At 38.8% G+C, this 20,890-nt stretch overlaps 4 protein-coding genes across 8 annotated transcripts; 2 read left to right on the forward strand and 2 right to left on the reverse strand.

The window, feature by feature from the left end:
- The first annotated feature begins 6,073 nt into the window (after positions 1 to 6,073).
- Positions 6,074 to 7,994, forward strand: LOC131318883 (uncharacterized). Its single transcript, XM_058348905.1, has 2 exons — positions 6,074 to 6,373; positions 6,524 to 7,994. The coding sequence occupies exons 1-2, from the start codon at positions 6,116 to 6,118 to the stop codon at positions 6,608 to 6,610; spliced, it is 345 nt and encodes a 114-aa protein (XP_058204888.1). The 5' UTR covers positions 6,074 to 6,115; the 3' UTR covers positions 6,611 to 7,994.
- Positions 7,995 to 8,667: 673 nt separating this feature from the next.
- Positions 8,668 to 10,301, reverse strand: LOC131318885 (uncharacterized). The gene is made up of 2 exons (XM_058348912.1): positions 10,102 to 10,301; positions 8,668 to 9,142 (listed from the first exon to the last, which is right to left on the reverse strand). The coding sequence occupies exons 1-2, from the start codon at positions 10,114 to 10,116 to the stop codon at positions 8,831 to 8,833; spliced, it is 327 nt and encodes a 108-aa protein (XP_058204895.1). The 5' UTR covers positions 10,117 to 10,301; the 3' UTR covers positions 8,668 to 8,830.
- Positions 10,302 to 10,408: 107 nt separating this feature from the next.
- LOC131318884 (uncharacterized) lies at positions 10,409 to 16,710 on the forward strand. 5 transcript variants are annotated; one of them, XM_058348906.1, is made up of 9 exons: positions 10,413 to 10,543; positions 12,432 to 12,570; positions 13,146 to 13,321; positions 13,976 to 14,043; positions 14,184 to 14,285; positions 14,426 to 14,581; positions 15,553 to 15,672; positions 16,258 to 16,387; positions 16,469 to 16,710. In XM_058348906.1, the coding sequence occupies exons 2-9, from the start codon at positions 12,461 to 12,463 to the stop codon at positions 16,576 to 16,578; spliced, it is 972 nt and encodes a 323-aa protein (XP_058204889.1). In that variant the 5' UTR covers positions 10,413 to 10,543; positions 12,432 to 12,460; the 3' UTR covers positions 16,579 to 16,710. The 5 variants fall into 5 exon arrangements, with proteins under 5 accessions (XP_058204894.1, XP_058204889.1, XP_058204891.1 ...); XM_058348908.1 differs by having other exon boundaries at positions 12,432 to 12,519; XM_058348907.1 differs by having other exon boundaries at positions 10,421 to 10,543; positions 12,435 to 12,570.
- Positions 16,711 to 17,060: 350 nt separating this feature from the next.
- LOC131318886 (putative pentatricopeptide repeat-containing protein At3g11460, mitochondrial) lies at positions 17,061 to 19,601 on the reverse strand. The gene has a single exon (XM_058348913.1). The coding sequence runs from the start codon at positions 19,545 to 19,547 to the stop codon at positions 17,661 to 17,663; it is 1,887 nt and encodes a 628-aa protein (XP_058204896.1). The 5' UTR covers positions 19,548 to 19,601; the 3' UTR covers positions 17,061 to 17,660.
- Between the last annotated feature and the right edge of the window lie 1,289 nt (positions 19,602 to 20,890).

A 20,890-nucleotide genomic window follows, 5' to 3' on the forward strand; every position in this document is an offset into this window, starting at 1 on the left:
AATAAAGATGGAGAGAATATAGATCATGCTACTTACCCCTATAGATTCTTCTTTTTCTCTTTCGTTTTTTATTATGATTGTGAGATGTAATTGAGTTGTGATTAAGTGTTTAATTGGTTTTAGCCAACTTCAATTGATTTTATGAAACGCCATTAATTTATGACACTTGTCATGATGAAAGTCCTCCTCACTAATGACCACTTTAATATATAGTATAGGTAGATAGATATAGATATTTGTAATAAATTAAGTTATGTAAGTGTCGTTGCCGATAAAAAAAAGTTATGCAAGTGCCATTAAATTTATATCAATGTAATTATCATAGTTGACAGAAAAACGAAGAAGAATTTCCTTCTCTTATGTTTGGCTTATTAGATCATCTCCAACCCTTACACAATTTTTACTCAAATTTCAATAAAAATCTGACTAAAAGTTTGGTTTGGAACTGGCTTCCTCAGTTCTTTACTCGGATTTCAAACCCTAACCAACGTCCTTCGCTCACCGCCGCCAAAAAATTGCAATGCGTCTCCCTGTGCTACCCTTGCCCGAGTGACGACGACGACGACTAACTCCTGTGTCTCGATCAATCGATCGATCTCCTGCATCTTTTTCTCTCTTGATCTTTGCTGACGACGATGATCGACCTCTCTCTCTCTCTCGACCTCTGCTACTCTCGCCTGAGTCGTCAACAACAGCCCTCAACCACGAGTAATCACCACCGCCTACCACCAAAATATAGCCATTGAAATTTGGTGAAAAATTGGGTAAAGCTTAAATTTGGTATAACTTTGGGTAAGGAGTGGAGCTCCAATTTGATTGTTTTTTACTCGGATCTGAATTTAAGTTTAAATTTGAGTAAGAGCATCTCCACTCCTTACTCAAATTTTGACTCAAACTTAAATTTGAGTAAAATCACCCAAAACTCCCCTTCACTCCTTACCCAAACCTAAACCATTACTCAAAATTGGTTAGACTCAAACTCTTACTAAATTTTTGAAGACAAATTTCACACCTTTAAGTTTACGATATTGTCATTAATGAAGTTTTTACTCAAATTTGCGCATATTTATGCTTGGATTTGACATTTGAGTTTACTCATTGGAACATACGATACCAAATGAAGCATTACTCATATTTTTACTCAAATTTGAGTAAATGGGTGGAGATGCTCTAAGGCCATCTATAGTGGCATAATAAAAAATGGATAACCAAAAGTTGACACATCAACTTTTGATTATTCATTTAATAGGTTGCTAAGTTTACCAATGTTGAGGTTCACAATGGTCGCTTTTAGTCCATAACCAAAATAAGGGGTCCACAACAATTTCAATCTCTCTCCCTCTCCCCTCTGTTTCCCGCCATTCACTTCTTTTCGTTAACGTTTTTTTTGGGCAAAAATATATTGATTATCTCCCTTAATTTTGGGGAAAAATCAGCGACTTTCTTTCATTCTATTATGAAATTTTTTTTTGGGGGGAAGGGGAATAGAAATGGGAAAGAAGAATGAAATACCTTAATTTGGCGACGATTGGTTGAATTGTAGATGATCAAGAGATATGAACTTCACTTTTGGAGGGAAAGAAAGAGAAATAGTTTGTGGATAAAGTAGAGAATATATAGAGTTGGCGAAGAAGAGAAGAAGAAAATACCAATTGAAACATGCGTGTATATAAATTTTGGAACTAGTTAACTTATGTGATGTGGGGTCGACAAATTTTGATTATTGAAAAATGTTGCTAGTTTTGGTTATCCAAAGCCTAAAATTTGATTATTTCTAAGGATGTTGCTAAGTTTGATTATACCATTGTGAGCCATCTTTTGTACAAACATTGTTAACTTTAAAAACAATTGACTTTTGATTATACCACTGTGGATGGCCTAAGGAGTAGAGATGATATTGGGGAAAGGAAAAAAAAGTACCCCGTCCAAAAATCGCTTTATTTCATTTGTAAGAGGGTGAATAATTTGGAAAAAGTGTGCTTTTACTTTCCTTTTTCAAAAATTTAAATAATAATTTTTTTAAAAATAAATTAAATGACTCGATCTGTATGTGTGTGTGTGTATATATATATATATATAATTTTTTATTGAACGGTTCAATAAAAAATTATTCAAATCAAGCCATACCCGGTCATTTTGTTTGCCAATTTCTCGTAAATACGCTTAAAATCATGTTCTGAACACATTGAACGGCTCGGATCATCAAATTTCAATCGGAAAATGGGAGGTGCAGACGGTAAAAGGGTGTGGACTTGAAACGTGGTGGTGTACATATACACATACACACACACTCTCTCTACTAATCCTATCAGGGATCCTAGACATGCACAAAATCTAGACTTCTTTTGTAGGTCGTTGGATGAGTCATCCAATGGCTATGACAAAAGGGAAGAATCTCGCGGGTCAAATGCATAAAAAAAGAGACGGGTTGGAGGAAACGGGTTCTCTACTCATGCGTGTCAAGACCCAATCCCCTCTTTCCCAATTCCCAGTTCATTACGTTCGGAGAGAGGGAGAGAGAGAAGAGGCGATTTATGTTGGAGCATAAACTTGATTTGGTATTTTGGCCCAAGAAAAATGAAGTCCAAGACAAACCCAATAAAAAAGCCCAAATAGTAGATATTATTGGAGGAGTATTAAATATGTTGTTTCTAGAAGGAGTACTGCTACCGGTACAGAAAAATTGGGACCGAAATCCTACCGACGGCCGCCGGTGGGCCGTCTCCGGCCACCGGACGGCCGATCCGAGCCGTTCAAAAATTCTAAAAAAAAAAACCGAGGGGCCCAACGCGGGAATCAATGTCATCCGAGGTGTGTAGGGTGCTTGATCGGAGCACCCCTTTTCGTGTATATACGCACGAAAAGGGGTGCTCCGATCAAGCACCCTACACACCTCGGATGACATTGATTCCCGCGTTGGGCCCCTCGGTTTTTTTTTTTAGAATTTTTGAACGGCTCGGATCGGCCGTCCGGTGGCCGGAGACGGCCCACCGGCGGCCGTCGGTAGGATTTCGGTCCCAATTTTTCTGTACCGGTATCTTTACTGTTCTAGAAGACCTTGTTCTAGAAGATCCCTGGAAAGTATCTAGATATTTGTTGTTAGTATAAGTCACATGTGTAAAATCTAGAATGTACCTATAAATTATCTTGTAAAAGATATCAAAAAAGTTCAAGTTCTAAGTGAAATACAAGTACTCTTCTCCTTCAAAAATCCTGTCCAAATATATACCTGATACTCTCCCCTTCAGACAATTCAGGCGTTCGAAGATTTTTTAACGATCGATCTGAAACGAACAATATATCCAAGCGACGACGACTCCACGGTCTCTTCTCTTTCTCTTTCTCTCTCTCTCTGCATTTTTCTGCAAAACCAGAAATTAGGGCTTGAGGATTTTTTTTTTGGTTTTGAACCAAAAAAAGCACCAAAAGAACGACTAAAGAAGAAGATTGAATCTCTCTCCCAATCTAGTTAGGGTTCGAGACCTGATTATGGTTTTGCTAATTTCAAACAGAAATTAGGTTTTGTGAACTGGGTTTGTCAAATTAGGGTTATGCATACGCCTTGGGCTTAATAGTTTCAAATTCAAAATTCCAGTTTATGAAAGTTTGAGTACTAGCAGAGTAGGTTCGATTTCTAGTTCATGGGATTTAGGATATTGTATAGTCGGTAGTCTTTTGGATAAATTGCAGCATTAATTTGATATATTCCCTTTTTTGCACAGATGGTGCGTGAGAAGGCCCTTCGTGCACTCCATGAAGGATTTCATAGTTTCTGAAAACCTATTAAAAGACGCCATTGCAGATGCATCATTCTTGTTCTGGGGTCATATTAGACATCAAACCTAAAAAGTTTTCATGTCCAATCCTTGCTTTATCGCGACACCAGAACAAGATGATGCATCTGCAATGGCGTATTTTAATAGCTTTTCAGAAACTATGAAATCCTTTTCATGGAGTGCACGATGGGCCTTCTCACTGCACCATCTGTGCAAAAAAGGCAATCCAATTAATGCCGCAATTTGTCCAAAATTAAAGCAGCAACAGCAAGGAATCCAATATGAAATCACGTTTCACTCTTCGACAAACTAGAATAATCAACCAATGGACCACAATATAAATACAGAAAAAAATGAACAACATCAAAAGAATTGGAACTCGGATGTATTAGGCTGAGGCATACGAGGATTTATCCAGTTCTGGTTCCAAACAGCCTGAGGCCCTGATCTTCTCCTAATTTCTGGTTCGTCAAACCATAACCCTAATTTGACAAACCTAGTTCACAAAACCTAATTTTCGTTTGAAATCAGCAAAACCATAATCGGGTCTTGAACCCTAACCAAATTGAGAGAGAGAGAGAGAGAGAGATTCGATCTTAGTGCTCTTTTTGGTTCGAAACAAAAAAAACCCCTAAAAGCCTAATTCTGTATTTGTAAAAATTGGAGAGAGAGAGAGAGAGAGAGAGAGAGAGAGAGGACATTGGAGTCGTTGTCGCTTGGATTGTTCGTTTCGAATTCGAACGCCTTAATTGCCTCCTCCTCTCTCTCTCCCTCCCTCCCTCCCTCCCTTTCTCTCTCTGACCGTAATGAACTAGGAATTGAGAAATGGGGGATTGGGTCTTGACTCATGTGAGTGGAGAACCTGTTTCCTCCGACCCGTCTCTTTTTTTATGCATTTGACCCACGAGATTCTTCCATTTTATCACAGCTATTGGATGACTCATCCAACGGCCTACAAAAGAAGTCCGTATTTTGTGCATGTCTAAGATCCCTGATAGGATCAGTAGCGCTTTTGCATTCTCTTTGAGCAGGTGTGCCTAAAGACCATATTACCCTCTCCAATTTCGGATAGTACCCAAAACACCATCATGAAACAAATTCATTTAAATTTGTAGACCTAATTTGTATAACGTTTTAGTTGTCTGTTTTGTTTTTCTTTTAGTTCGTATGTTTTTTTTTTTTTTTGGGATCAATGATCGTTTGAGGTGTTCTTGCTTTTTTGTAATTACTTAGATTTAACTTAATTGTTATTAGTATAAAAATTGGCAGTAACATTGTTGGAGGCTTTCAATTACAAAAAAATAAAGGAAGGACAAAAGAGACTTCGAACCAAAAAAACTTAATCGTTATTTTACTTGTCGTTATTTCTTCCAAGCACCAAAAATTTTAAAAACTACTTGGAGAATTTCAATTAACGAAGAAGAAAACAATTTAACAATATAACTTTAAAAAAATTGCGTAAAACATTATTCATACACATTGTATATCATAATAAATAACCAAAGATATGGTAAAAAATTAATTCATAATTCATTTTCATCACATATCTCCCAAAAGCTACTACCGTTGCAAAATGCATCCTGAACATGTCATCCAAATAATTTACCAAATCCAAAATATATTCTGACCATAAAAATAAAAAGCCATAAAGTAGGTTTCCAAAATCAATTAGACCGGTTCTGGACTAAAGTCCCAATATACCCATCGTTTTAGGCCCTCAAAAGTTGGCTAATTTTAGGATCCGAAAATCTATAGACTGTTTGTATACCAAAAAATAGTAAAGGCCCAAGTCCCAGCACAATTCAGCATTCAAAAGCAATGAGGCCCAAAAATTCGGAGACATGATCTTTTTGTGCCGAGAGATTTTCTGGTTATTGAATTTAAATCTTAAAAAAAAATACACACAATTCAATGGCTGAAAAACTTCTCAGTACAAATGGCGCCGGAGTTTTCGGACGAAGCCGAAGAGATCGGACCCCAAAAATTGGGAGGCAGGATCTTCTGTGTCGAAAATTTTTGCGCCTCTGTGCCGAGAGATTTTTTGGTCGTTGAAAATTTTAAATTTAAAAAAAAAAAATAACACAATCCAACGGCTGAAAAATCTCTTTGCACAGAGGCACAAGAATTTTCGGAGCCGGAGAGATCGGGCCCCAAAAAATAGGCGGCCGAATTGAGACTTGTCAAGGTACAGGGTTTCATTTGCAAAACAAAAATGCTAGACACAGAACGTACGGTTGTGATGGCGTCATCTCAAAACGAGGTCGTTTTGACCTTTTAAAAAAAAAAAAACCCACCTCCCAGGTCGCATTTCCCCTTTTCCTTCCATCCCCACATTCACGATGAGAAGATTATCGAGGGGGAGGGTTGCTCCCACCACCACCATCACCGGCGACGACGCTTCCACCTCCACTGGTGACCACGCTTCCCACCTCCACGTCCACCACCGGTACCCAACCCCAAGTCGTCTGTTCTCAAATCCCCTCTCCCTATCTCGGGCTGATTCTCCTGGTCACCGCAGACGAGGGCAGCGCTCCCCACCGCCGGCGACCGCCACCACAACCGGCTTCTGGGCAGTCCGACGTTACCCCACCACGAAGGTCTCTCTCTCCTTGAACTAATTGCTGAGTTGCTGGAAAAAAAACCTAAATTGAGTTTCTTGAAAAAAAAAAAAAAACCCCTAAATTGTTTCTGTGGGTGTCAATCCCTGAAATTCTATTTGACTCCCAAAGTAACTTTATCCACCACAGATTCAAGGCTCTGACCCGATCAGAGGTGCTTGGCATGGCAAATTCAGAGAAATTGTGCCTCGAGCAACGGCAGCGGCAGGTAAATAATTGTATATGTTTTGGCATCTTGTTACACTAATACTTGGTTTGCTGATCGAAATTCTAGAAGGAAATATCCTAGGTTTGCTGATCGAAATTCAAGTAGGTATGAATTCCAAAGTTCTTAGTGTGAAATTCATATTCCTTGCTGCTCTAGTAGATTGATTTCAAGTTTAATTGGAATTGGGAGTTGAGTTTTTGTTAGGGAGTTGAAGAACTCATGAAAGCCCTACTGAATGTTTGGATTTTGTGTAGTTTAAGTAGTTTAGAACAGAAATTACTTGGTTTAGAATTCTGCAGAATTGGAAAATTCATGTTTGTCTGATTTTGGGGAATTTTATTGAGATAGTTCGAAAGTTCTTAAATTTCTGAGAATTTTACTGAGAGTTCCTCTATGAGTCTTCTATCTACAGTAAAAATTTCAGGATCAAGTTCGAAGTATTGAGCTCTATAGAAATTCTTAACCTAGCATCACTCATTTTCGGAACTGTGCAGTCTGCACCGACACATGTTGAGGAAACAGCCATAATTTTTAGCTCGAGCGATGAAATTACGAACCGCTTTCTGATTTTGAAACTAGATTCATAGACCTTAAAAAATATGTGGAGTTTGTACCTTAGTTATTTCTATGCAAAGTCAGATTTTAAGTTGAAGTTGATGAAATTGCAGATTCTGAAATTATTTCTTGAGATTGGTTGTCTAACTTCATATCTTTCACTCTAGGACCTTATGTTCATTAAAGATAGGCTTATTAGCATCTTCTGATCATGTTTTTGTTGCTTATGAGGTAATTGTTACTTGATATGGCCTTGGTGGGAGTTCCACCGGCGTTTTGTTATGGCTTAACCTCTAGGGACGGGCTAGGGTCGTTACACTAGCAGTCCACACATGGTCCAACAACGAACATGACTAACGAGATTGCCATGGCTCAACAACACACTGAGTTGGACTGACTGAACAGCAGCAGAGAATGAGCAGCAGCAGCTGCTTTGACTATAGGATACCTTCTTCCCTTCTCAAATGGATGGACTGACTGATCATTGCTTCCATGACCCAGCATTCCATAGTTCCATATGATAATTCACGAAGCTTGGGGATTCTTGTAGGATATACGCTAGACACAAACTGGACACTACTTCCCTGATCATCAAAACTGCTACTATCCCAGCAAGAGGGAGAGCACAAAGCAGTTCCACAACTCCAAAATCAAGTTCTCCTTGGTGTATGGAGCGTCCAGCCAAGAAGAGATGTTAGCGACACTTAGGATTTTTCTTTTTCATTTTGCTTGTAATATAGCTTAGGGTAGATGATGATGATGATGTTCGGCTCATGCCTCTTTTGTAAAACATTATGTATTCATGTCGGCTAAATTTAAAACTTTCGTTTCAATTGCAATTGAACTACTAGTTTGCTCTTTTTTCTATTGCTATTGTTGACTGGGAAGTCGGGCTAGATTGAAAACAAGGGAAACTCTGTCGAATTTTTTAGAAAATACCTTGAGACAAATCTTTCAAGATACAAGATACAAATCTTTCTGTTGTTGTTATTGTTGTACTGACTGAGATGCTAGACGTCGGGCTAGGACCAAAAAACAGGGGAGATTATGCCGAAATTTTTCCAGAACCAAATACACTAGCATGATTCTAGTATTGATATTGCGGACTGAATTCACCTCAAAACTTAGTACTATTTTGCTTTCATTCTAAGCTATCAATAACACCATGAACTGACCAAATCATCCTCCATAAAAAAACGACTTTCAAAAACTTATCTGATGGAACTATGAATTCAACTTCAACCTTCCAAAAAGAATCTCAATTGACCAAATCTTACTCCAGAAAAAGCCTTTAAAAACTCAATTGATTGTTATTCCTCCGGCCACGAAATGATAATGTCGAATCGAATAGAATCTCATGTTCAATTTTGGCATGGTCTCCCCTGTTTTTTGGTCCTAGCCTGACGTCTTAGTCAGTACAGCAATAACAACAATAGAAACAACATGAGATTACGCACAAGCCCACCCCAGGCATTTTTTATTCTAAATCACCATTCACAAGCCACATTCATAGCCAAAATCCATTGCCAAATTATCCATTCCCAACAAAAACAATAAAACAATATAGTAACACAAATAGGCTACAATCGAAGTTAGATTTCGCAAAACTAAAACTTGATACTACAATTTGATATTCCAACAAATTACTTCATATTTCAAAGTACATCAATTGATCATTTTCTTGGCCTTTGATTCACTTGAATAGCTTCAATCTCTTTCAACGGCATGTGGCATCTCCAAGTTGTTGAACTGCCAAGCGGAGTCATCTCTGTGTCGATATCTGTCTGTTTAAACTCACGAATCATCTTGGTCCAAGTTTCTTTGTTGGCTACAAGCACTAGCAGTTCTTTCTCCTCGAGCCCTTTCAGTGGTCCAAGTTTCCTATCTTCTTTTTCTTCATTGTAGAAATTCCTAAACAAATCCTGGTCCGAGCAGAGTTGAAAGAAACTAGTCAACTGGAATGGTGATTGACCACCTAAGAGAAGCTAAAAACAGCATCATTTCAAACAATTAAAATCAGGCTAAATGCATATAATAAGATGGGAGGTACATGACAACATCTTTCCTTCACATAGAGCAAATATCCTTGCTTCAAAGGCAGCCTGCAGGGTTCGAGTAACCTCAACAGGTTGCTATATAAATGATGTATTCAACACTTATCTATTAAGTCCACTACTTTGTTAATATAGTACTACTTATCTATTAAGTAAAGGATAATGAAAATCCAACAAAGATGTAGTATTGCAGTCTCAAAGGTTAGGGTCTCATCAGGACTCAGGAGTTAACACCAGGCCAGTCTCTCTCCTTTCAATTGTGTCGCACAAAAAACTATATAAATATGTCTTCTTATAGGATTGGTAGTATTGAGACACATGAACCATTTTCACAAGGCAGAAACAAAACTAATGCATTATCTACACAATAAAATAGAGAAAACAAATCATATGCCTTAAAATCTACACATAACATCTGTATGTACATATAGAGCCTTTGGAGAGCCTTTGGGAGGCTTGCTAATATCGGGTTCAAATATGATAAACAAGGCAGAAGGGAGCTTGGTTCTTTGTAAATACATGAATCAAATGGGGATGTTAGGATAAAATGAATCTCTATTCTCAGATAGCCAACAATTATATGAAGTAATTCTAAAAAGTTAGAGCACACTGATTTTTTCTATAAAATGAAACAAATCTAGCTATGTAACAGTTCTAGATACACAAAAGCCCTAATTTAAGGAAAGAAAGTAGGATACAACAATGCCAATCAAGTAGGATACAACAATACCTTCAAAGCCCTAATTTTCGAGCAACCCTAATCTCAGAATAGAGGATTTGTATTAAAATCAAAGAAGTCTAAGGAAGAAACACAAAATGGGGAAGATTAGTAGGAAAAAATGAGTGATTTACACGTTTCGGATCAAGCCATCTATCTTCAAAATTTTTACCTCTTCAAGTTTCATTCGATTTTGTTGGAGAAAGTGTAACAAACGGTCTCTCTCTCGAGAGAGAGAATGCCGGGGTACCTAGAGGCCGGTGGTGATGGCGGTCTCCGCCGATGGGGGAGCGCTGGGTTGGGTGGTGGTGGGAGTCCCTCTCTCGCTCCTCTTGTCTATATTCTAATCGTGAAATGGGGAAGGGGAAGAAGGGCGACTATTCCTTGCGACCGGTTTTTTTTTTTTAAAGCAAAACGACGTCGTTTTGAGAATGACATCAGCAGTTGTGTGAGTTGTTGTGCGTCCGTATGTTGTGTGCCTAGCATTTTTGTTTGCCAAAAGGGAAAAAATTGGGTGACGGCGGCAGAGGCGGTGGATGCGAAGCGAGGAGCAGCTTGGGGTTCCTCCCTTCGCAAGGGCTATACACCTTCGATTCTTCCGAAGAGTTCTGGTGGTAATCTTCTCTCTCTCTCTCAATTATCGAGCTACTCGCGCTTTTAAAACTTGTTCAAGATTGGTTTGTTACCGAGCTTGAACATTTTTTTTTAAGCTCAGATTTTTTTTTAATGGCAAGACGAGATCGTGTTTGGCTAGTTTATCACCCATACTCTTAATCACATTATGTATCTATGATGTTTTTGGCCTGTTCGATCGTTAGATTCAGCTGCAAAATTTGATTGATTGTTGTTTTAGAGTATCTTTGGACTATTAAAGTGTGATCCATTGGAATTTTTTCTACTGTTGTTTAGATCAGTCGTTGTTACTTTCTATAGATTATGCCGAACTCTTGTAATTTCCCTACAGTTTTAGTTGGCACTGGATTCATTTGATGAGTTTCAAGGTTTTTTTTTTTTTGGTCAGAGTTAATCATTCGCGACTATATCACGTATACGACGTGTTGCTTAATCGCCTTACAGGGCTTTTCCCATCTTTATGAATATGATACTATGGTTTTGATTTGGATGATGGGCTCGTTGTAATTTACTTTATTTTAACCGAGTATTTGATTTGGGTTTCTTTCTCTCGCATTCATGGTGTTGTCTTTCTCACAGCTTGTCAGTGCTTTGAGTTCCCCCTTTGGAAGATGTGATTTGATGAGAAAAGAAAGGGTTATGGTTTCTCACCAAATCTCATCATTTTTTGTGAGAACTGGTGAGAAACAAAATAAGCCGTGCATTTACACATATTCCTCATCATCTCTCACCATTTATCCAAACAAGTGGTGAGAATCCCTTCTCTATTCTTTTCTTTTCTCACCAAATCCCTAATCCAAAGGAAAGTGTCTTCAATTCCCCCCTCACAACAGAGAAAAGAACTGTGATGATATATTACAACAAACAAGCAAACAACATGTCAATTTACTCAAATATTCAAGTTAATATTTGAGATAAGGTAAATCTAGGTCTGGGATGGGATGGGTTTAGGCTTGAATTTGGTTGAAATTAGGGGTAGATTTTATGAATTGCAAGTCATAATGATTCAAGATTCCCCTGCAATGGGGAAGACTGTATGGTTTTAGTCTTTTAGAGGTAGGATGGGGTGATTAGAGTAGGGCTGTTGGGGGTTAAAGAAAATATGTTTGGGATGTTCTGGTTTCCCAAATCCAACTGAATAGAGGTTTACTAAACTCATTTTTACTAATCTCTAATCTGATGCCAAACAAGTGTATTTTTTGACCTTTTTCGTAAGAGCACATCTTATTAATGGGGATGCTGAGTTAAAATTACATAAACAGCACTATTATGAATTTTCTTTTTTACACCTTTTTTGAAAAATCTGAATCTCAAATGTAAGCCTATCAGAATTGATTGATTGCAGTTCCACATTGTTTTTTGTGGTGTGTTTGGTTCCTTAGTTACATAGTTTTTCTACCATTGCTTTACAATGTTGTGAGAAAAAAAAGGATTTAGAACAACTAAGCAGAGGTGATCATGTCTGTTTAGTTGTTCTAAATCTTTTTTTTTTCCCTCGTAACATTGCTGGTGCTAAGTACACAAGGTTGGATTCAAAAAAAGAACTTATTTTTAGGGGGAATAGACTAGGTATTCTTGCAGATTCTATGTCATGTATATTTATTTGTGCATTACATAAGGCTCCCGCTCTGAGCTGAAAAGGCTCTCTGTGTTTGTAAACTCTATCTCATCTTATGAAATTAAAGATCTACGTAGGAAAGGGTGAAATTTAGTCGTGTCTTCCAACATTTTGGCGTGAGATTAGTCCTTTAGATGAATCCGACTCAATGAACTTAGTGTTGTGTCTTTGCTTACCTCTTGTACAGTACAGTGATACCCTTCCTTGTATATGTGAAACTGTCTTATTTCGTTCTTGTTGTTATGGTGCAGAAGATTGATTTAGCACAATCCCAACATGCATGTCACGTCATCTACTAAGTTCAAGTTCCATGATGAAGACACATTGCTTCAGTCAGAGGTTCTTTAATTCTGTATCCCCTCTGGTCCCTGTGCAACTTCCATCTCAAATGTATGCAAGCCTGTATTTCTTACTTTTGAATACCATTTGTAGGTTCGTTTAAATGGGAATGTCATTATTACCTTTATATCATCCCAATTGGGATGCGGTTGCCGTAAGTTCTTCACTTAAGAAAACAACCCCAGTTTCAAAATGATCATCCAACGTGGAACCAATTCAATTGTTGATAAAAGCAATAGCTGGACTTGCATTTGACTTCCCTGTGCTCATTTTCTCAGTCTTGATATCTCTTGTTTGATAGAGACTGTTGAAAATAGGTTTTGGTATCATGGGTTTTACTTTTTTGTTCTAGATGGTTATGTGCAGTTGAGAAGTTGGAAGATCATGTGAAAGTTGAAAGGAATTAAGTTTGATTACTTACAAAAATTTCTGAAGGGTTGTACTACTTTCTCCTCATGTACTAAGATGCCATATATCATGCTTAAAAAATTAATGGAATTTAGCATTTTATCATTATGTCCATCTTCTTGCATTTGTTGGACATCCTAAAATAGTTAAATATCTAGCATGCTAGTGCTTAGTTCAGCTTGTGGTATGAACTCTGAAAAATTTCATGTAATTTCCAGGGAAACCCATCTTTGGTACATTTTACCAAATGAAGTGAAGAATGCATCCCTTCTCAGTCAATATCTGGAACTCCTATCACCTTGTGAGAAAGAAAATGTTTTGGGTATGCGTGGAGATGAGCTTAGGAAAAGAGCCCTGCTAGCCCGTGCCTTGGTTCGCACCACCATAGCAAGATGTAGGACCATTATCTTTCAAATGTATTTCTGAAAATGAAACCTGTCATTGATTGGATGTTATCAGCTATGAGCTATCTGGGCAATTTACTTACATTTTACAACTTTTCTCTGTCTCTGTGTGTGCGTTAGGGGGGGGGGGGGGGGGGGGGGGCGGGGTCTTGGTGGGGGTTTGGTTGGGTCTTACTTGGGATCTCTGCATAAACTGATAGCAGCAATGTTTAAGGGTTCATTTTTATATATTCGTCTGTCATCCAGTATTAGGAAATATCTAATGGGTTAGGATCTATTAACACAGACCTGAAATTATGGGGGATTGTGGGCCGGGTTGGGCTTGACCTTGGCTCGTCACCCAAACCAAACTAGTTGGGTGCTCTCTGATGTAAACCGATTTCAACAGTGAGTCACGTCCAAACCGTCTGCTGCACTTCTTCGGTTCTCTGGTAGGTTACAGTCAGATCAATCGGATTGATCCTTAAACTGACTGATCGGCAGATTCAGGAGCAAAACCAACTATAACATGAGCCAAAATAGGATGGAGAACCCAAAAATATCATGTGTGCCTACTGTTTTGAAAATTGTTGTTGTGATCTTTCAATGTCGTAGAGAGATGTTGTGCAACACCTTGCAGTAACTTTACATTTTTCTCATTCTAGATCAGATAAACTCTCAAGTTAGTCCGAGGTCTTTGAAGTTTACGAAGAACACCTATGGGAAGCCTGAGGTTTGTTTTTCTTCTGTGAAGGCTAGAGAACTTCCCGTCGTTTCCTCATGCTTTTTTTGTGTGTGTGTGTGTTCCTTCTATATTTTGGAAGGTAAATAAACTTGTATATCATTAGATTTTCTAATTGGATACGTTGATAGGTGGAGTGGCAACAAAGTGAAGATTCGCACCCACCACCGTTGCATTTCAACCTATCACATACTTCCTCTTTGATAGCCTGTGGGGTGGCAATTGATTCTCCAGTTAGTACACTTCGATCCTTCTCATGGACTTCACTTTCATTCAGTTAATATATATACTTACCTAGTTACCTTGGCTCTCCTTTTGCTTCTTTTTTTTTTTTTTCCTTTTCTTAAATTGATGTATACCTTTCCGGTTATAGATTGGTATTGATGTGGAAGAAAAGCAACGGACAATAAAGCACGATATCTTGTCTTTTGCTAGGCGGTATTTTTCGCATGAAGAAGTGGATTTCTTAGCAGCTGTTCCAAACGCTGAAGTTCAGCGTCAGGAGTTCATAAAATTGTGGACGCTAAAGGTTAGCTATGTTTCTCGAATAACTAGTACTAGATATACTTTTAGTTGGAAATAATCCTTTTTTTTTTTCTCACCATATACTGAAGTTTAAAGGAAATCATAAATCTGCTAAAATCTGTGGAAAGCCTCAGAGATGACTGTCATTGTGTTTACAGGGATGAGATGAAATCCTACTATTGCTATCCTATTTTCTTTTACTTTGGTTAGAAAGTTGAATGAGCTAACATTATCAGAAAATTGAAAAAGTCGGTTCCTTAATATTTGGTGTTTTTAGTAGAAATTCTTCTGAAGAAAATTTGGAGCCATTTCTTTGGAAGTTTTCTTTTTATTGGAGTTCTCTGGGAAGTTCAATAATGACTTTTAGAGTACAGAGAAAGGATCTATTTCCAAAATTTACGAGGTGAAAACTCTGTTTTCCTCCAACTCCCTGAATGTTTGGGTTAAGACTTCAGGAATGCCCAGTATTCCGCTGTTTTGTCATACCTACACTTTTTATCAAAAAAGAAACAGCTATCTAATTTCCAAATCAACAAATGCGCATACGCGCACACATCTGTTTTTCGTATTTCATTTCCTTTGATTCTGTCCATTTTAACACCTCTTTTCCAGCCTGGCATATTCTACGAGGAGTTAACCTTGTCATTGCTTGTCTCTTGAAGCCATCCATCTCAATGAATGTAGGATCTTTAGTCTTTATGGGAGAAGGAAGCCACAATAACCAATAACTTCAATCCAACAGAGAACAATGCATCGGATCTAGTTTCTAGCACCCATTCATGATGATTTTTGTAACTTCACATTCTATTATACTGCAATAGACAGTGAAGCCATCTAGCTACCATGGCCTTTTCTGCATCCAATGTCACCTTGAATTTCTGCGTGTCTCTTCTGCCATGCTTATCAGAGGGGTTTGCGTGCTTGATTTATTATTGTGATATTTATTTTTCTTGTTTCCTTTCTATTTACTTTCAGGAAGCATATGTCAAAGCTCTGGGAAGGGGCTTCTCTGGTGCACCTTTCAAGACCTTTACCATGCGGTACCAGGATGCTACTAGAGGAACTTGTGACCTCTCTGGCAATTTAAACTCTGAGGTATGTCACAAAATTGAGAGGTGATTTTTTTTACCCAAGTGAGGTGATTTGGTAACCATTTCTGTCACAGGGCCCATGTGTTGGGGGAGCAATTACCATACACTATCCCTCATGTGGCAGTGTGTCCCCACAATGCTTCCACTCACCCGTGCGTTCTTCGGTTCCTTTGTCTAGGTTTTGACCTTCGTAATGAGAATTTACATTTGCTGAGCCAAAAGAACGAGAATTTACATTTAACTACCAAGCAAAATAACCCAAGTTAGGGTGGGTTTAACTTAAATTAAGCGAAGTGTCTTTTCGTTTTTCCTTCCTAATTTCTCGTTACGTTTTTTTGGATTAATCGTTCCTCTTGGTGGGAGGAATCTAAAAACTAAACAATTATTATGAATGAAAGCTAAACAAATTCAGTAAAGATGTTTTTTTTTGTTGTTGTAAAACACCAAGAATAGTCGGTCTTCAAGAATTATTAATTTAGTTCAAATTGTCTTTTACACCACTCAACATTTAACATCCATCTTCGATGCAGTGAAAAAAGGAAGCTATCATTTGTTTTTCACTACTTATATCTCCACCTTGTACGTTCAGGCATCTGAAATAGTTGTTGATTCTTCTGAAGAACCCTCCAACTCAGCAGGCAACTGGCAGTTCTCCCTCCTGGAATTAGCTGGTTCTCATTTTGCTTCCATTTGCATGGAAAATATTAGCCCTGCTGATGGTGAGAATGACTCTATGTTACAAGGAATTAAAGAATGTGAAACTAAATAAATTCGAAAAATTGTCTTCCCTATATGTGTAGGTAGAGGGAAGCAGCCGATGAAGTTGACGGTGTGGAAGACGGTTCCGTTGGTTGAAGATGAATGTGTTTCTGGGACTGATGCAGTTATAAGAATTGGTGGCTCGAACTAGCAGCAGCTATTATACTGTTAGGTGTTAATATATCTGATGTTGATTGTTCCAAACTGTCAACTGATTATTCAGGCCATGGAAATGGACAATAAGTAAAACATTGCATGCTGAACAGCATTGCGCGTTTTTCTATTGGCTGTGTTATTCTGTACCAAAATTTGAAAGTAATGTTGGGTGGGTCGAGTTCAATTTCAAGCTGTGTGCAGTCATTATACGCACGTATAAAATATGTACATGGTAGTGTAATATAGAAAGAAGGAATTGTTGTTCCACTCATTCCATGTAACATATTTCTTTGATTATGTTATGGCAATGTTTTCCAGTTTTCCTTAACTCAGAAAAGGTTTAAGATAATGATTTTTGCACTCCACTTTCTCATGAATGCACTCCAAAATTTATTCTTTAGTGCTTAAAATTACACACAATGACACGACACAAACACTAAAAGACAGTTTGAGTCCATTTAGAGAGAGAGAGAGAGCCGTGAATCCTTGCTGCGCAAGTATTTCCAATTCATGCAATCAAGCCATGTTGATGACCCAATGAACCGCTAATTGCACGCTTCTAAGACCTATGTATGCATGTATACGAAAGATGACCTTGAAGAAGATCAATTAAACTTATCTTCTTGATGAGTACAGCTCTGCAATTTACATGTATATTAGAATTCCATGAAATGCTCTCTTTTTTTGACAAAACAAATCCTAATTCACGTCTACCTTGCTCTCTTTATATAATTTTCTGCAACAAGAACCTCCTTTCATTCTAGTCAGTTGCTGGAGGAATTTTTTTAATCTCCAAAACCTTGTGTGAGAAAAATCCCTGCTGTCTACCTTAAAAATACAACACAGCTTCTTCCCCTCTGGAATAGATGTCACAAAACCCTGAGCAGAATGGAAAATTCCGGAGAAATATTTTGCTCTCAGCTTTAAAATGCCTTTACCCTTCTCTGCAAATTTTTAGTAGTTCGATTAGATTCTCTCCTTTTTTGTAATGGTGTTACAAGTCAGTAATGGGTGAGTGATGCGTAACAACCTGCCAACTTGTAGATTGTCAAACAATTGAACTCATCAAGGCAAGTTTCACCAGAACTCATTGCAAGAACAGGCTCCGTCTTTAAAATGGTGGAAACGAGTTGCGTCTCTAATGACAAACTGCCGATCCACAACCTTGCTGACCAACTTTATGAACAAGTGACAGTCTCCACATATCCTCAAGTTCTTTATCACAAGAATCTCCCTTCCTAAACCGGAGTTTAGAAGCCCAAAAGCAATAGCCAACCTTTCGCTATGCACTCCCACCCCATTTACAAGCTCTTCAGTTCTTCTAGCTGGATCAGTTTTCTCATACCTGCCAAGTTCGTTCACCAAACCTTCCAACCTGTCCAACATCCTATACATCTCCTCTGTTTGAGGGTGACTTCTATCTCCTACCATAAAAAGGTGAGTCCTTCCTTTGTATTCCACGTAACTACACCCGGGATCCTTTTTAAGCTTCCGTTCCCTCATCATCACTCGAACCCTCCTTACCCCTTCCATATCCTTTGCCTCTGTGTACATGTTCGACATCAAAACATAGAAGCCGATGTTCCAGGGTTCGAATTTAATGACACGATTAAAAGCTAATTCTGCTAGGTTGACATTTCTATGGATCTTACAAGCACCCAAAAGAGCCCCCCATACAACACCATCAGGTTCCACAGGCATTGATTCAATGAGTCCATGAGCTTCCGCAAGTCGACCAGCTCGACCCAAAAGATCCACCACGCAAGAGTAGTGCTCCAAACCCGGCTGCAACCCATAGTTGCTTTCCATTAAACTAAAATAACCCGAGCCCTTATCGGTCAATCCTGCATGGCTACAAGCAGATAAAATGCTCACAAACACTGCTCCATCAGGTTTAATCCCTGTCTTGATCATCTCATCAAACAATTCTACTGCAATTTCTCCTTGCCCGTGCATTCCATACCCGCCTATAATTGCTGTCCACGATACTAAGGTTTTCTCTGGCATTTCATCAAAAATAGAGCGAGCTCTTGCTAAATTACCACATCTAGCATTCATGTTTATCAAAGCATTTTTCAGGAACAGATTATATCCGAACCCACCAGATTCTATTTGTTGTTCAACCTTCAGACCAACCTTGCGGGCACCAAGGTTAGCACAAGATGACAGAACCCCAACAAGTGCTACGGGATCTGGACAAATCCCCAAGGATTCCATCTCATGGTAAAGCTCCAAAACTTGAGTAGCAAGTCCATTCTGGGCATACCCAGAAATCATAGCATTCCATGTAATCAACCCCCTCTCAGGCATGTCATCAAAAAGATTCCTAGCAAGTTCAATCGACCCGCATCGAACATACATTGTAAGCAAACAATTTGCCACAGACAAGTCAGTGTCCAATCCACATTTCACAACAAACCCATGAACAGACATCCCAAAATACCTATCGTTAGGAACAGTACAACCAGGAACCAAACCCAAAATCGTAACATCGTTAACCGACACACCCACTTCCCTCATTCGGCAAAACAAAGTAATCGCATCGGAAAATCTTGAATTATAAGTGTACCCAGCAATCAAAGCGTTGTAACAAACACTCAGGGTTCTACACAGAGGATTTTCGTCGAACAGCTTACGTGCACTATTGATGAACCTACACTTACAGTACATGGAAATCAATGCGGTTAGGACAAAGGGATCGGATTGGGACCCGGCTCTGACAACGTGGGAGTGGAGCTGTGCGCCGAGGAGGGGGAGGGAGAGGGCGGCGCAGGACTTGAGGGCGAAAGGGAAGGTGAAGGCAGCGGGGGAGGGGTCGCCGGAGCGGAGGAGGCTGCGGTAGAGGAGGAGGGCTTGGTGGTAGTCGCCTTGTTTGGCTAGGTCTCTCAATTGGGTAGTCCATGAATTTGTAGTGCTTGTAGTGTTTGTGCAATGCAATGAGCAGAGTGGTCTAGCTTTTTTCATCTGTCATTTTTTTCAATACCCTTGGTTGGCAACTACTGTAGTCGTTAATAAACCAGCGAAAAAGCTATGGACACCCACCTTGGAAAAAAATTCCAGCGCCGGGCCCACGTGATTTCCGCTCGGTACATCCGAGTCCTCCATTGTAAATTTGGACGGCTCAGATTTGGAGAGAGAAAGTATTGGGATGATAGAAGAGAGAGGTTTCTATCCGAGTCGTTCAAAAGTATATTGGATAGCCTGGATGTGCCGAGCGGGTACCACGTGGGATATACTCACCCGGCACCGAAAAATTCCCACCTATTGGGCACTGATCGTGCACATACCGCCACATGGGACCAGTGAAAAATCAACTCAACCGGATAAGTGTAGATGCTTGATTCAATATTCTAAGTTTTCGTTCAGATTATAGGTCGGGCCATTTGAAAAATTATTGAACGGCTCGAATTATCCGTGTGGGACCTCAAAGCACTGATTGTGCACATACCGCTAAGCTGGACAAGTGAGAAATCAACTCAATTGGATAAGTGTAGGTGCTTGATTTAATATTCTAATTTTTTATTTAGATTACAAGTCGGGCCACTTGAAAAAAATAATTAAAAATTATTGAACAGTTCAAATTATCTGTATGGGTCCCTGAAGTAAGTTCCATGTGCTGGTATATGCACAATCAGTGCCCAATAGGTCAATGTCCATACAAGGACTCATAAACCAGATATTGGGTTTTTCAACTTGCATGTGTATACGACCATAAACACTTTATATACACAAACTCTCTCACATTAAGTATATGCCCCACGCTTAGGCTTTATGTTTAGTTGTCGGAAATATTGTAAGAGAAATTGATTCCCCATAAAAAATTAAGTGAGGTGAAGTAAATGGAAATAAAATTTATTTTCCTGTGTGTTGTGTATTGGTGCTTCAAAACCGGACTCGGATTCTCTCGACATCTATGTCTCTCCATATCTTCCAAAGGTTTTTATCCCGGAGTTACATCTCATAAATGAGGGAATCGGATAGCTGAGTTTGCACCAACACGAAAGAGCAAACCCATTCAAATATTACGACGTCATTTCTCAAGGGCGTTAGAGATAAACCACATCGCAACATTTGGGTTTGCTCCTTCGTGTTGGTGCAATCTTAGCTGTCCAATTCTCTCATTTATGAAGTGTCAGAACCAGGATAAAACCTTTGGAAAATATGGAGAGACATAAATGTAGAGAGGATCTGACTTCTGAGGCCCCGTTCCAAAACACCTTCTTAAAAACTAAGTACTTATTTCACATTTTAAACTCAAAAATAATGTAAATGAAAAATAATTTTTCAATTTTTTTGGCACCGTATTA

The sequence above is a fragment of the Rhododendron vialii genome, chromosome 3a (genome assembly GCF_030253575.1).
Source record: "Rhododendron vialii isolate Sample 1 chromosome 3a, ASM3025357v1".
Taxonomy (NCBI): Eukaryota; Viridiplantae; Streptophyta; class Magnoliopsida; order Ericales; family Ericaceae; genus Rhododendron; species Rhododendron vialii.